The 16,572-nt window shown below is 41.6% G+C and overlaps 1 protein-coding gene and 1 long non-coding RNA gene across 12 annotated transcripts in view; both read left to right on the top strand.

Moving 5' to 3' along the window:
• Window positions 1–2,049, top strand: part of CEP170 (centrosomal protein 170) — a 126,019-nt gene extending 123,970 nt beyond the window's left edge. For 7 of the 11 annotated variants that reach the window (XM_040451833.1, XM_040451828.1, XM_040451826.1 and 4 more), the window contains one exon: window positions 9–2,028. In XM_040451833.1, coding sequence (XP_040307767.1) covers window positions 9–298 — 290 coding nt within the window. In that variant the 3' untranslated portion in view covers window positions 299–2,028. Of the gene's footprint in view, window positions 1–8 lie in introns of all 11 variants that reach the window. The other 4 variants (XM_040451823.1, XM_040451822.1, XM_040451829.1 and 1 more) reach the window with 3 other exon arrangements.
• Window positions 2,050–5,660: 3,611 nt separating this feature from the next.
• Window positions 5,661–9,322, top strand: LOC121015112 (uncharacterized). The gene is made up of 2 exons (XR_005783625.1): window positions 5,661–6,901; window positions 9,024–9,322. It is a non-coding gene; the product is annotated as an uncharacterized LOC121015112 (long non-coding RNA).
• The last annotated feature ends 7,250 nt before the right edge of the window (window positions 9,323–16,572 follow it).

The raw sequence follows: 16,572 nt of genomic DNA, 5'->3' as shown, positions 1-16,572 counted from the left end.
CCCTTCAGCAATCAATGCTATGATTGACCCAGATGGAACTCTGGAGGCTTTGAACAACATGGGATTCCCCAGTGCTATCTTGCCGTCTCCACCAAAGCAGAAGTCAAGTCCTGTGAATGACCACGGCAGCCCGGGTCAGACACCGACACTTTGCCAACCAGAAGCTAGGGTACTCCACCCTGCCGCTATCCCTGTGTCGGCCGAATTTGAGAATGCTGAGTCTGAGGCTGATTTCAGTATACATTTCAATAGGTTCAACCCTGATGGGGAAGAGGAAGACGTTACAGTACATGAATGACTTTCTCTCGGTTGTTAAAAATAATTACCTGTGGATTGACTAGGAATATTGGCAGCAGCGTAGTGTTGACTTACACAAAACAAGACAGCTTGGTCAGCTACAATCTTGTTATCTCTGTCTTCTTAATTTATTTATTTTTTACCTGTGACGTGGCATCCTATTAATCCTTGCAGACCATTAGCGAACCACTTGATGCACACGTAGGCAAAAGCAGATTGTGGCAGTGTTGCCTTTTGTGGTTTTATGATTTTCAAATTGAATTCTGTAATTGCACCCTTTCCCTTCATAGATCTTTGTTTTTTTTCTTTAAGCCATGCTGTGACCTACAAGCAAATTAAATACCCAACATTTCTGACCCCCATGTCTTCTGTGCCAAGCTGCTCCCTGAAATGGACTTCTTCTTCATCTGTACAGATTTGTTAAACACTTATATTTGCTTCTTAATAATAGGATTTATATTAGTATTCATTACCATTGGATACAATGACCTGTTACTCTCCACAGTCAAACTGACCTTTCAAAATAGTCCTCCTTGTGTTCTGAAATTTTCCAGCATCTATGTGATTTATATAACCTTGTTGCTACGTAAATTGTCTTGGGGTTTACGGAGATGAACTATTATGTTTGCACTAAGATTTGCCGGGAGTGCTAGGTGGACATAGCTATATATCAATAAGGACTAACTGTCTTTTTTGTACATAGGAGATTGACAATACTGTATTTGTTTTAACCCCTCAGTGTTTTACTCCACTTTCAAAAAGCTTAATCTGGCACTTTTTTTTCAATTTTTTTTAACGGAAGTAAGATTTTGTCTCATTTTAGGGCAAATGATAACTAGAAAGATTAAACTGGACTGCTTCGGTGGAGTATATTTTTTAATCTGACAACACGTATATTGGTCCTGTGTTACCAAGTTTATATGTGACAGTCGAAAAAAAATTCCCTTGAAATGATCATGAAGTTAAAATTTTCTTCATTAGGAGACTTGGAGAGCCAGTAGTCATAAGATTAGCTGATAGTTTCACTCCCAAGCAATGAATTGCTTCTGTGTGTTTCCCTGTAGGACCCAGTAGTAAATCCTGTCCGTCTTATACATTTGTAAGGACCCTGCAGGACAGCAACGATGAAGGCTCGGGCCTGTGCTACTGAACAGGAAGCCTGTGACAGATACCGTCTGTAAACTTGTCTTTTCTCTTTCCAGTAAGTTTACATTTGGTTAAGTTTTAAAAGAAAGTAATTACCTTTGTGTTTCCAGAACACTATAATTTGGGTGAATCTTATGAATTCATTTAAATATTACTAGCAGACTTGGATTTTCCCCTTGACCCCATCAGTCTATAAAGGTTAAAACTGCAACTTTTGCACCTTGTACGAAATGGTCTTTAATATTTAGCAATAATCCTGTACTACATTTGTTTCAAGAAACAAACTAAGTCCATGCACTTCAAAAACCTTACAAGATTTAAAAACTCCTGTACTGTTAGGCCAGTTAATAAAGATGCAAAAAAAAGAAAAAAAAAAAAAAGCCTTTTGTAGAGATGTAAAAACAGAAGTCTGTTGTATAATGAATCTCATATTTTTCTTTAAATTAAAAAACACGGTAAATGAACTATTCTCCTTGTAAAGCTAACTTCTCCATTCTGTCTGATAAAGGAAGACTGAAGAGAAGGTTTTAAAGAACATGAATGGAATGATACAAATGCTTTGAAGGAATAAGTGAAACATTAAAACAGGGTCAATATCCATTTGAAGAAAAAGTCGAACACAATAATCACACCATTGTTCCCTCTTTTATTTAATGTTTGGGTACTGATTATACCCCCGTGGAAGTGGAAGGTAAGGAGTTGTCAAGGAAAATATTAGCATCTACTCTACTTAGTTATCCTTTTAAGTGTTTACATGGTTTTGTTCACTTATAAACATTTGGCCTTTTACTATGTTATTTTTATTTTGTATGAATACATTATCCTCCTTATTTATTTTTGTTACATTTATTACTTGTTATTTTGTTATGCATTTACAACTCCATTTTTAAATAAAGTGTTTCTGGAACTTTACACAATGATTGTACATTTTATTCTACCATCTGAATTGCTAATACTTCATCAGTTTATCAAGTAACTATTTTCCAAGGCTTAGCAAAACAAAAAATCCTTCAGTTCTAGTTAACATGTGATAATTGTGAGGCTTCATAGTATTTTGACTAAGGAAGAAAAATTTTTCTTGGCTGATCTCTGTAAACCTGATTCTCTTAGCTTAATACTCCGAATGTAATGTGCACACACAAGGCCTTTATTTTTAACTGGCCTAGAATCAGTCATCAGAAGGTTCTATGACAGTGATCTATTTGGGGAACAAAGAAGAAATTTCAGATATCTTGGACATCCTAAATTTGAGAACTATCCATTTGGATTCATTTTCTCTCCCCATACCGTCCACACCCAAGAATCTCAACTGTCTCCCTCTTACCGTTCAACATTGTTTCTCAGCTTGACCTTTGGAAGCTTTGCACGATCTGGTCCTTTTCTTTCGTGTCTGTGTGCACCTGATAGACTCTCCCACTAGCTCCTGACAGTCAAGCTCCTTCACTGCTCTGTGCATGTAGCTTCCCTTTGTCCTTCCTTCCTGCTGCCCCATATCCTCTGTCTTCTTCTTCATGAAGCTTCCCTGACTTGACTGGGCCACAGTACAGGGCTGTGCCACATACTTGCATTTTTCTCTTCCCTTTCCCCACTGTATATGCGTGTTTCTTCCTTCCAAATCACCAAACTAATCTTTACTTCCTGAATAGACCCTGTACGTTCAAGTATCTGTGCCATTTGCCTCCTTCATCTGTCCTTGAGTTTGCTTGCCATATCTCTGCCTGACCAGACCCTAACTTTTGAAAGGAAACTAGACTTAGAAGCATGGCATCCAGACCCATCCCTCAGTAGCTAAAATGTGTTTCTCTCCTTTTGATCTGCAGAACGAGAGCATCATGGTCATTCTCCACGTCCCTGCCAGTGCACGTGGTCTGTGACTGTGAAATGGTTCCCCTTCCTCTTTTCCTCCAGAGCGCCTTCTCAGATTCCTTGTTCTAGAAAACCTTCCTTTCACCATGTTGTCGTAACCTCTTCTTCTCTGCTAGAGCCCAAATCACAGATCTGTTCAACAAATAGGTACTGAGTGCCTAACACTTACCTTAAATATACCCTCACGGGCCTTCTGTTCTAGAATAGGGTGACAGAAAATAGAAACTAAAAATTAAGTACATTGATCATGTCAGATGGAAAGATTACATCCTGCGTCTTCCTCCCAGTGAATTGTTTACATGCCTGTCTCCTAAAAGGTGTTTTCTATAGGCTCCTCTCTAGAAATACACATTTGCTGCAGAACCTGTCACCCTTTAGGAAGTAAGTGGTCTGCTAGGACTGTCTCTCATCTGAAGGAGGAACAACATCCCTGCAGGACACCAGGTGCTGGCCGTGCTGCAAGAAAGTAAGTGTGGGAGTTAAGATGTGACCCTGGGTCTGACTGACTGCTCCAGTCCTCTTTGTTTTCTGTCATGAAGACACAAGAGAGTCGAGTCTCAGTGGTGTTAGAAATCCTGCAACTAAACTTAACTGTAGTTTTGGCTTACGGCAAGCGATTGCAACTCCAGCCTGTTTCGTTATCTGTGAAGAGAGGGGGAGGGGGGTGGTGGTCGGCTAGCCAGCCGGTCTCTGAGCTATCTTCCTGCTGTATTAGTTTTTATTCTCTGACCTTCAGGTATTATACTCTTTGCTCTCTTCCCCAGATTTGTGGCTGAAACATACTTCGCTGTCTTTACAGTAATTCTGCCTCTCTTCCTGTGCCCTTTAGCAAATGATTGGCCAGACACTGGCTGTTTCATTCTATGTTATTCTTACTGCTTCTCCCAGAAATCCTCCAGTTCTGTGACTTCACCACAACTGTTGGCTCATTTCACTTTTGCCCACAGACAGAGTGCCCATGCTTTGGGCTGAACAAGGACATACATCCTAGTGCCGATGACACCATTTCCAGGAAAAAAAGGCCTAGCACTTAACTGAACCCCTTCTCTGTGGCAGGCACTACTTACCCAGGGCTGTATTTTGAGAATTTGCCCTCATCTTTCTCCCTTTGGCCAAACCAATCGCTCATACATAGCCTCTGAGGAGGAATGTGGCAAGATAGGAAGCAAATCTCACCTGTAATTAATTCTGTCTGTTTTGGGGAGTGTTAAGACCAAAGCCCTTCGGGGGATTTGTAAGACTTTCAGAGAAATGAAAGCAGACATTCTGGATTTGATGCAGTCTCTTAGCTGGAATTGAAAGAGAGGATTCCTTGCACAGCAGAAGATGAGGACTCCAGGTCCTGGGGCGGAGGGGGCGGGGAGCGGTTGCTATAGCTTCACAGCAGCACTGCCCAGGGAGACAGCAATACCCCCAGGAAAAACCAGTGTAGTGTGGCGAGCAGACTGGGGGCAGCGTGGGAGCTCCCCTTGACTTAACCACCAGAAAGCAGGAGTACCTTGGCACCGAAGCCTCAGGCTCCCAGGACAGTAGGCCCCTCAGAGGTGACCTCTGCGGACAGCTCGGTACACTGTCCTATCCTGGGGGCAGAGGGATGTCTCCCAAACCTCCTAGCTGCAGTGATGGGGTACTTGAAACAAAAACTTCGCTGGTTTATAGAACGCATATTTTTACACGTCTAAGTGTGTGGATTGTGGACCAATCTCCACATAAATCTATCTCTATATATCCCCCTCTACGTAGGTATATAGAGATACAGATCTGTCCATACAGCACGCTCGCTCGCTCTCGCTCTTGCTCTCTTCATAGGTATATCGTATTGATGCGTATCCAGGCATACCTTGGAGATAGTGCAGGTTGGGTTCCAGACTACTGCACTAAAGTGAGTATCACCATAAAGCAAGTCAAATGAAGTGCTGGGTTTCCCAGGGCATAGAAAAGATTTACGCTATGCTGTAGTCTGTTCGGTGTGCATTAGCATCATGTCTAAAAACACAATGGACATACCTTATTTTTAAAATACGCAGCTAGTAGGAGCACAGGGGGGTTTGCGTCCAGGTCACTTTGCCTGGGACAGTCCTGGCAAGTTGCTAACAGCACCCCCTTCCATGCCCCAGGGTGTCTCTGTTTAGATACCAAGTTGTGTGTTCACACGGGCTGACACCCACAGTGCTGTCGCCTACTAGCATAGCCTCACAGGAAGCCCATGTGCAGGTGACAGGAAGGAGGCAGGCCTGCGCAGCGTGGGGGCTTGGCCCGCTGCCTCCCCGCCTCTCTGCCCCCCTCTCCCTGCCTCCGTTCCTCCAGCCTCCCTGCCTCCCACCTCCAGCCTCTTTGCCTCCCTGCCTCCCACCTCCCTGCCTCCCACCTCCCTGCCTCCAGCCTCCCGCCTCCCTGCGTCCTCTCCCCCAGCCCTCCTGCCTCCAGCCTCTAGCCTGCACATGTAGGGAGGGGCAGTCCTGCAGCCAAGCCATGCTGTGTGCCCCGAGCCTGTGCTACTGAGGAAGCCATTTCTTCAGCCTGTACTACTGAGGAATAGAAAATTGTAAGTACAACATTTGGCACTGAAGTGAGGATTTATTTAGAGTGAGACAAGAAATGACAGCTAATTGCAAGTTTCCACAGTATCACAGCATCACCAAACCCGAAAAAAGAAACCTCTACCGTATTTTTGTCCTGCATTTTGGGGATGCATTCCCTGTGATGACCTTCCTCCACCTATAGTATGATACATCAAGACGCCGGGAAGAAGTTCCAGAGACCAATGCCCAGCTCCTCACATGGCCCACCTGTTTCTTTCCACCCCCACGTGTTGCCTGTGTGGGTCGCTGTTGAGCACGTTCATACTGCGTCTGCACCATCGTGTGGTGCCCTGTGGGTGAAGATGGCACCAGTGCAGGTAGGAGGGTTTCTGAAGACCATTCCTACACCAGGACAGGTAGAAATCGCTTAACTATGTTAAGAATAGACTAAGAACCACCTAACATCCTAAACCCAAACAAACCCTGTCCTCAACTCGAATCCGCCTTATCCACACCCATTCCCATTTCCGATGTCCACAGACACGGGGAAGTGTGGAGGGGGGAGGGCGAAGTTCAGGATGGAAGAGACAGTAACTTTAACAATCGCAAATTGTAAACCTGCCTTGGAGCTTGCCCTTGTCTTCCCCTTCCCCGTGCCTCTCCAGTCCGAGCACTTGAGTCCTCTGGAAATGTACTAGATTGCTGATGCATTCAGGAAGTACTTTCTGAACATCTACTTATCCTAGGCACTGTGATTAGCACTGGAGTACAGCCAGGATGTTGGAAAAGTTCTCCACCTGGAACTTTCTGGGCCGCTTCGCACTGAAGCTGGTTTCCTAGCCTGGCATCAGTCCTGAGACAAAGCTGTCAGACTCACAAAGCTGCTCAGGGGGTTGTGAGCTGGAGAGAAACTTCTGCCTATCAGAGGCCCTTTTGTCCCCTCCTCCTCCCAACCCAGCCCCAACCAATCACTTAGCAATTTCTGGGATCAAACCTCCTTATCACTTAGAGGCACTGTCTTAAGATTACTACAGGCTCCAAGGAAGGTCCTTTTTGAAAATCTTCAGGAGGTGAGTGATAGATGCCTTGACTTGAAAGGCCAGCATTTTGTATTCACAAGCTATATGCAGTAAATCAGTAAATACTGTCCCAAGGTACTCCTAAACTTAACTTCTGAGTTTCAAGCTATTGCGTTTTATTAAGACACTGGTAGAGTCATCAACATATCACGAGAGAGAGAGGAATCTGCAGGAGGATACATTTTAGGATGTGTTGTCCTGGCCTTGTTAATTCCAGCAATATCAACCAGACATAAAGTCTCTTTCCCTCTTAACACCTCAAAACACTGGATAAAATATAACAAACATGGTTTTAATAGCATAATTTTAATTTTTAATAATTTTAGCATTAATTTTAATAGTATAATTCAAAATTTCCCAGGGGCCAGGATTAAAAAGGAAACCGAAATACAGAAGTGATTCTGTGTCTTGTGCTAGTCGCTGGTTCTTGGTGACCAAGGGCCTTGGGTTTTGCTTGGTGCAGAGAAAGGACATGAGCCTCAAGGGTGTGCTTGCTTGGCAGTCAGAGTGGAGATGTGCACATGAGCCACATCGAGGAGAGGGAGACCCGCCATGGCAAAGAGGCATTGTTCCAGAAGAGAATAGACAGTCTTTTTCCAGAAATGAGCTTAGACAGGGATCCTCAGATTTATAAATCACAGTAAGTCTCAACCCTGATAACATTGTTCTGAAATACCTGGTTACACCATGGAACACCAAAGTCCAAGACAAAATCTTAAAAACTAATCAAAGAGAAGAGACTTATTTTTCACCAAGAACTACAGCTAGACTTCTCAACAGCAGCAAGAGCTAGGATGCAGGGGGCTACTTGTTGTTCATGGTGCATATCCATGCAGAAGTACAAAAGCATATATGGGAATGACACATATAAATTTTTTAAATTATTTCTTAGTGTTTTTATTTATTTTTGAGACCGAGCATGAGCAGGGGAGGGGCAGAGAGGGAGGGAGACACGGAATCTGAAGCAGGCTCCAGGCTCTGAGCTGTCAGCACAGAGCCCGACGCGGGGCTCGAACTCACGGACCGTGAGATCATGACCTGAGCCGAAGTCAGATGCTTAACCAACTGAGCCACCCAGGCACCCAGACACATACAAATATTTGAATCGAGTTATCCCTGAGAATGGAGAGAAGAAGGGGGTGGACAGTGGGTGAGTTTTTAGGGAGGCTGTGATATTTTTTTTTTATTAAAAATGAGATACCCCCTTACACCTGTTGGAATGGCTAACATTAACAACTCAGGCAACAACAGATGTTGGCGGAGATACGGAGAAAGAGGATCTCTTGTGCATTGTTGGTGGCAATGCAAGCTGGTGCAGCCACTCTGGAAAACAGTATGGAGGTTCCTCAAAAAACTAAAAATAGAACTACCCTACGACCCAGCAGTTGCACTACTTGGCATTTATCCACAGGATACAGGTGTGCTGTTTGGAAGGGACACGTGCACCCCAATGTTTATAGCAGCACTATCAACAATAGCCAAATGTCCATCAATGGGTGAATGGATAAAGAAGATGTGCTATATATATATACAATGGAGTATTACTTGGCAATCAAAATGAATGAAATCTTGCCATTTGCAACTACGTGGATGGAACTGGAGGGTATTATGCTCAGTGAAATTAGTCAGAGAAAGACAAATATCATATGACTTCACTCATATGAGGACTTTAAGAGACAAAACAGATGAATGTAAGGGAAGGAAAACAAGAGTAATATAAAAACAAGGAGAGGGACAAAACAGAAGAGACTCATGGAGAAAAAAATGAGGGTTGCTGGAGGGGTTGTGGTTGGGGGGATGGGCTAAATGGGTAAGGGGCATTAAGGAATCTACTCCTGAAGTCATTGTTTCACTATATGCTAACTAATTTGGATGTAAATTTTAAAAAATAAAAGATAAAATTGAAAAAAATAGCTTTTTTGTTCACAGCAATGGTGGGTTTAAAGCAAATAAGATAAAGTGTTAGTAACTACCTCATTTTGATAGTATCCCATGAACTTGTTATTTCCTATGCTTTTCTGTATGCCTGAATTGTGTCGTTTAAAAAAAAAAACATTAAAAAATGTTTTGAAATATATTTCCTTTCCCACTCTTATTTGACTTGTGCTTACAGAACGTCGATCAATTAAAAGATTAAAATTGATACTGAATTTCTGGTATGTCTAACAAGGAGAGGAATTCGTCAGATCTACTCGTCACACATTTGAAGGAGACAGAATATAAAAAGAACTAAATTGGCACAAAACTTCCTTTCAGAAACTGAGCTAGCATTACCGAAAAGAGCAAAGTCCACTAAGCTCATTCATTGGCTTATGAAATTGTAGCCTAGTGGCTTACATCCAACCCCAGGCCTCTCTTAGTCCTGCCTTCTACTTGGGAAAATTTATATGCAATAAAGATCTGAATACCTAGTGAAATAAGATTTCAGAATTTCTTTCTTCAGAGAGTTTTTTTTTTTTTCTTTTTGTTTTTTTAATACAACGGTTCTTTGGTCAGTGACCTAGCTGTGGTCCCAGCTAGATCCAGGGGGCAGTGCACCAGGGACTTCTCCAAGAGTCCCTTGATAATCCATGATGGGCTACTTAATATATGTGTCTTAATATATGCAACCAAGCACTCAAAGGGTACAAGGAGTCTTTATTCACCAGTGCCCACCTCCCATTGTTCAAGGGTTGCCTCTTGGGACATTGAGTCCTGTGTACATTCAGACGATGCCTGTGTAAGCACTGGGCTAGCCCCTGCAGGTGTTCCATGGGGTGGAGCCAGCAGACAGGAAGTGTTGCCAGGTTACATCTATTCGAAGCTGGTTGCTATAGCAGTGGCTGGAGTAAGAGAAGGACAAATTAGATGTGAGGCTGGGCACACGTTTTGTCCCAAACAAGTGGTCGCTGCGAAAATGGCAGTGTTTGTTTATTTCTCCTGGGTTGGGAGAAATAAAAACCCACTTATCTACTCTTTTCAACCACACAAGGGACAATACCGGACAAACCCATGTGTTGTTTCCATCCTAACACTCCGGGAACAAAATTGTACCTCAAGGTTGCTGGCTTTTAGCATTGGAAATTTTTTATTTTTCATTCCTGTGCACTTCAATCAAAACAATGTTGTATCAAGTAGGTCATGCCCTGGTTTTCAGAGAAAGCAGTAAATCCATTCCAGAATCCCTCAGAAGTGTGCTGATCTAGTCATTTGGAGAAGATGCTGTTCGCCAGAGGCCACTAGGATTATTTCAGTCTTAAAGTAATAAGCAAATAGGAAAACATTTTTCTCCTTCATATTTTATGAGTGTTACATGGATAATAATGACATGACTTCCATAGGGCAATGTATTGCTTAAATTGCATTATTTACCTCAGTATTCAACTTTAGATTCTCTGAGTAGTGAAGATTCACCCTCGTTGGCTTTGGAGAAAAAAACAAAATACCTGAAAATATTTTGTTCTCCTAGACTCCAAGATCCTAATGAAGAATTTATAATTAAGGCTATCTTACAAGTAGCTAAGACATCCTACCAGAAATGTCAACACCCTGGATATGTGTGCACGTGTCTACTTGTCACAACTGTTGGCTCCTCAGAAAGACCAAGGAAGAACACTTTCCAAGGCGCATCTTCCAAAGTACACGGAGCCTGAGCAAGGCCACCAAACCCCAGATTAGCTGGACGAAGAGAACCCCTCGGAGGCTTGAGTGAGACATTTCTCAAAGAAAATAATTGGAGGAAGTATTTTATGCTTAAAAAGGAAATTGAGGGCCCTCGTTTCACTAAGGGGATATATGGAATGGAGATATAACCTGTGTAATAGTTAAAACAAAGAATCCAAATTATCCATGGATGACCAAATCATAATTTTTTTTGAGAGAAAGAAAATGCTGTGGGGCATGTTAGGTTGACACCTGGAAGGGGATGGGATGCTGTTCCCACAGTGTACTCCTATGACCTCAAAGAGACAGCACCTGGTAGGCCATGTGCCTGAACTAAAGGGGGAGGCAGCACCAGGGAGAAGGGAAACTCTACTTTGTTGGATACCCACCATGTGGCAGACACGAATGCACACCATGTTTCATGTCATCTTCCTCAACCTCACCCTCATGAAGATGAGCAGCTGGCTCAGGCCGCATGGTGACGTAGAATGTTGTTTCTCACTTCCAGGCCTGTGTCAAAGTGTCTTCCCACTCCTCCAGGCCACACTAGGGCTGGCCCCCATCTGTGCTCTGCTGCTCTCCAGGGCACAGAGCAGGGAGCTCAGCAGGAGCAGAGTCTCAGTGTTGCCTGGTCCTGAGGGTCTGGGACCCCGCCCCAGAAGCCAGCTGATGTGGGATAGCTTGCAGGCATGGTCATGGGGCTTTATGTAACTTCTGATTTTAAGAGTCACCAAAAGATCTTACATTGCTGAAGGAATTCTACGGGGATGGATTCCAGAATGGACTAGGTTAGAATAAAAAATCAGCATACCAAAGGAAGAAAAACATTCAGTAGCTTTAGTGTTTCCAAATTGTGGTTTTAGACACCTGGGATCTTGAGACTGTGGTATAGTGTATATGCTGTGTTTAATCCCAAAGCAGCCAACTGGACCCTTTGATGAGATCACCACAGTGAATCACAGCAGCTCCAACAGTGAGGCCATTTTCTATCCCATCTTTGAGTCTATGGAGCCCAGCCATAAACATATATCACTGAAGGCTCATAATATCCCCATGAGCATGGTTTATTGTTCCGTGCATAGATTAGGAGGGACGAGCGTACTAGTGACCTTCCCAAGGTCAAAGAGCTTCCAGGTGGTAAGGCCAGCATCTCCATCTGTTTTTGTTGGCTCTGGCTCCAGTGGGTTTTCCAAGACACCAGACAATGGAAAAGTGAGACCTGTTTCACCCAGAGTAGTGTGGAAATCTGCCTATATGCCCACAGACTTTTCAGATTTAACATGTTTTACATTAAACACCTGATCTCTCATTTTAGACGGGACCTGCTAAACCTAGAGCCTTTCTCATCTCAATCATAGTGACTCCATTCTTCCAGTTGCCCAGGCAAACAAACAAACAAGCAAAATCCTTGGAGGCATCCTTGCCCTCCTCTTTCTCTCACACCCACAAAATCCTCCTGACCTGACTTGAAAAATATCCAAAATCTGACCTCGTCTCACCCCCTCCACAGCTGTCCTGCTGGCCTGAGTCACCATCATCACCTGCATGGATTCTTGCAGTGACCCCCTTACTGGTCTCCCTGCTTCCTGCCTTTGTTCCCAGGATAACAGCCACAGTGATCTTTTTAAGATAGGACATAGGTCGTAAGTCAGATCAACTATTTCTCTCCTTGAAACCCTGCATTGGCTCCTTGTTTCACCAGAATAAAATCTAAAGTCCTTGCAGAGACTACAAAGTCCTGTTTGCTCCCACCCCATTGCCTTGGTCACCTGCCCTCTGATTGTGCTCTCCTGTTCTACTCTAGTCACACTGGCTTCCTTACTATACCTCCAGACTTCCAGGCACATTCCGAATACAGGACATTTACTCTAGATGCTGCCTCTGCTGGGAGTGCTCTTTCCCAGATTCTGTTTGGCCAACTCCATCCCCTCTACCACCTCTTTGCTTCCTATCGAGGGCTGCCCTGGGAGCTCTTCAATGCTATCTTCTGCTCCATACCATTGCGTCTGACCCCCTTACTCTGTTCTATTTTTTCTCCATAACCCTACTTTCTTCTGTTTTACTATTATTATATAATATTATAGTAGATAACATAAATTGCATTATTATTCAAATATATTCTCTGATGCCCCCCTGGGAGAGGATTATACCACTCCATTGACATCCAACACTGCTATATGACTTGCTCTGATTGATGACATGTGAACAGAGATATTGCCACTTCTTTGCAGAAGTTTTAGAGCCAGCATGTGGTCTATGGTGTTTGTTATTCTTCCATGATGTCTTTTGAATTTGACTTTTCACTTAGTAATAATACTTTTGAGTTCATCCTTTTTACTTTTCTGAATTTATAACATGTTGTGCTTTTTCATTGCTGGATAACATCCAAAAAACAATACGACAGTTGTTTTTCCAGTGTTGCAGATAATGGCTGTTCCCATAGTCTGGGTCCCAGAGGGAAGGCAGTAAGTGGCAGAACAGCTAACTGGCAATGGCCAGGTGGCATGAGTCATCAATGAACCTTTGTGGTGGAAGCTACTGAGATTTTGGAATAGTTTATCTATCCTAACTGATACATATACTCTTTTGTTCATTAGTGTATCACAAGTATCCAGAATAATTGGGAAAAGGGCTAAAGAGTCAGCCAACCATTGCTGAATAACTCATGTTATTGAATAACCCTTGTTCTAGAAGATGCACCATGGAAGAATTGGACATACGTTTCTAAAGTCATTATGACACAAGTGATCTGCCTGACCATTAAACTTCTGCCATTGCTAGCACAATTTAAGGATTATACCTTTAAAATAGCTTTACTGGGGTATGTTTGCATTGAAAAATCCACTAATTTTAAGTGTTTGATGATGTTTGGTATGTGTATGCAGAGACAGACCTCTATGGCAGTTAAGATATAGATGAGTTTCATCCCTCTATCAAGTTTCACCATGACTCCACCATTAATTCTCTTTTCCAGACCCCTGCCAAGGGTTACCGCTGACCTTCCTTCTGTCTCTTTACCTTTGCCTTTTCTAGAAGTTCACATGAATGGAATCTCACTGTTTTGAGTCTTTTGTGTGTCACCTTTTTCATTTAGTCAGAATGTTTTTGAGCTAGTGTCTGAGTAAGTAATATCTTTTACTTTCATTGCTGAATAGTATTCCAAAGAATGGATTTGTTTATCCATTCACAAGCTGATAAACATTTGGGTTGTAGGTAGTTTTTGCTTAATTGTCTATATGCATAACATAAAATTTACCATTTTAACTATTTTAAAATCTACAATTCAGTGACATTAAGTACACTCACAATGTTGTGCAACCACCACCACTGTCCATCTACAGAACTTTTTCATCATCCCCCAAAAGAAACTCTTTACCCATAAGATGCTAATTCTCCATTCTCTCTTCCCCTGAGCCTGTCTCTATGAATGTAACTAGTCTAGGTATCACAAATAAATAGAATTACACAATATTTGACCTTTTGTGACTGATTTATTTCATGTAGCATAATGTGCTCTGTGTTCACCCATGTGGTATCATGTCTCAGATTCTCATTCTTTAAAGGCTGAATACTATTCCATTGCTTGTATCCATCATATTTTATTAACCTGTTCATCTGTTCATTGACATTTGGATTATTTCCACTCCTTGACTATTATGAATAATGTGGCTGTGAACCTTGGTGTACAAGGATCTGTTCAAGCCCCTGCTTTCAATTCTATGGAAGTTGAAATGGAGTTGCCGGATCATGTTTAACTTTCTGAGGAACTGCCAAACTGATTTCCACAGGGGATGCACCATTTTACATTCCCACCAACACTCTTAGGGACTCTACTTCCTCTACAGCTTCGCCAACAATTTTTATTTTCTGCTTTGGGCTTTTTTTTTTTTTTTTAACTTTTTAACTTTTTTTGATAATAGCATTATAATGGGTGTGAAGTTTGTGGTTGTGATTGGATTTGCATTTCCCTAAAAGCTAGTGATGTTGAGCATCTTTTCATGTGCTTATTGGCCATTTGCATGTCTTCTTTGGACAAATGTCTGTTCAAGTCTTTTGCCCATTTTTTAAGTAGGTAGTTTATCTTTTTGTAAGAATTCTTTCTGAATATTAAACCCTTAATATATATGATTTGCAAATATTTTTTTCCCATTCTTTGGGGTGTCTTTCCACTCCCTTGATGGTCTCTTTTGATGCACAAAAGTTTCTAATTTTGACAAAGTCCAATTTATCCATTTTTCTTTGGTTGCCTGTGCTTAGGCGTCACATCCAAGAATCATGACAAATCTAATGTCATGAAGATTTTCTCCTGTTTTCTTCTAGGAGTTTTACAGTTTCAGGTCTTATATTTAAGTCTTTAATCCATTCTGGGTTAATTTTTTTTTTTTTTTTATGTGATATAAAGAAGGTTTGCAAAAAAAAAAAAAAAAAAAAAGTCCAACTTCATTCTTCTGCATGTGGATATCCAGTTTCCCCAGCACCATTTGTTGAAAAGACTGCCCTTCCCCCTTTGAATAGTCTTCACACCTTTGTCAAAAACCAGTTGACCATATATTTGGGTTTATTACTAGACTCTATTCCATTGGTTTATATGTATCCTTATTTAAGTGCCACATTGTTTGTATTACTATAGCTTTAGAGTGAGTTTTGAAATCAGCAAGTGTGAGTCCTCTTTTTTCTTTGTTAAGAATATCTTAACTCTTCAGGATCCCTTGAAATTCCATATGTATATGTGTTGCTGACGCAAGCACACTTGAAATTCCATATGAACGTTTGGACAGCCTTTAATGTTTCTGAAAAACAAAACAATATTGAGATTTTGATAGGTTGCATTGAATCCTGTGAAAACTATGTAGATCATTTTGGGTAGCATTGTGACCTTAAAAATATTCAGTCTTCCAGTTTATGAACATGGGATGTTTTTCTATTTATTTATGTGTATTTTAATGTCTTTCAGCAATGCTTTGTAGTTTTTGGTATACAAGTCTTCTGCTTCTTTGAGTATATTTATTCTAATTTTACTCTTTTAGATACTATTGTGAGACTGTATTCTTAATTTCTTTTTGGGTTGTTCATTGTCAGTGTATAGAGATGCAACTGATTATTGTCTGTTAATTTTGTATCCTGAAACTTTACTGAATTCATTTATTAGCTCTATAGGTTTGTGTGTAATCTTTAGGTTTTTCTACATATCATATCATCTATGACCAGAGATAAATTTATTTCTTCTTTTACAATTTGAATGCCTTTTATTTCTTTTACTTGCCTAATTTCTCTGGCTAGAACTTCTAATACTATGTTGAGTAGAAGTGGTGAAAGCAGACATCTTTGTTTTTGGTTATAGTTTTTACCTGTCTTGGTTTTGAATAATGCTGATATGAACCTTCATGTTCAAATATTTACATGGATATATTTCATTTCTCTTGGGAGAAAGCTAAGAGTTGGATTGGTGGGTTACATGGAAAGTGTGTGTTTAATTTCACAAGATGTTGTCATTCTGCTTCCTAAAGTGGCTGTACTATTTTGCATTCCCACTAGCAATGTATGAGAGTTCAGTTGCTCCACATCCTACCAACTCTTGGTTTTATCAGTCTTCTCAGCTTGAGACATTCTACTAGCTGGGGAGACATATATCATTGTGGAGCTTTGTTTTTTTAGAAGAGCTCATGTGGTTTTTACTTGCATTTCCCTGATAACTACTGACTCAGAATTTTTTTTTTAATTTTTTTTTTTAACGTTTATTTATTTTTGGGACAGAGAGAGACAGAGCATGAACGGGGGAGGGGCAGAGAGAGAGGGAGACACAGAATCGGAAGCAGGCTCCAGGCTCTGAGCCATCAGCCCAGAGCCCGACGCGGGGCTCGAACTCACGAACCGTGAGATGGTGACCTGAGCCGAAGTCGGGCGCTCAACCGACTGCGCCACCCAGGCGCCCCCTGACTCAGAATTTTTTAATGTGCTAGTTGAAATTTATTTTATTATATATATTTTTAAATGTTTATTTATTTTGAGAGACAGAGAGC

This window comes from Herpailurus yagouaroundi, unplaced genomic scaffold (assembly GCF_014898765.1).
Source record: "Herpailurus yagouaroundi ecotype Mexico unplaced genomic scaffold, PumYag 205, whole genome shotgun sequence".
Taxonomy (NCBI): Eukaryota; Metazoa; Chordata; class Mammalia; order Carnivora; family Felidae; genus Herpailurus; species Herpailurus yagouaroundi.
Note: the sequence above shows the minus strand (reverse complement) of the source record. Positions and strands in the feature narration are given on the sequence as shown.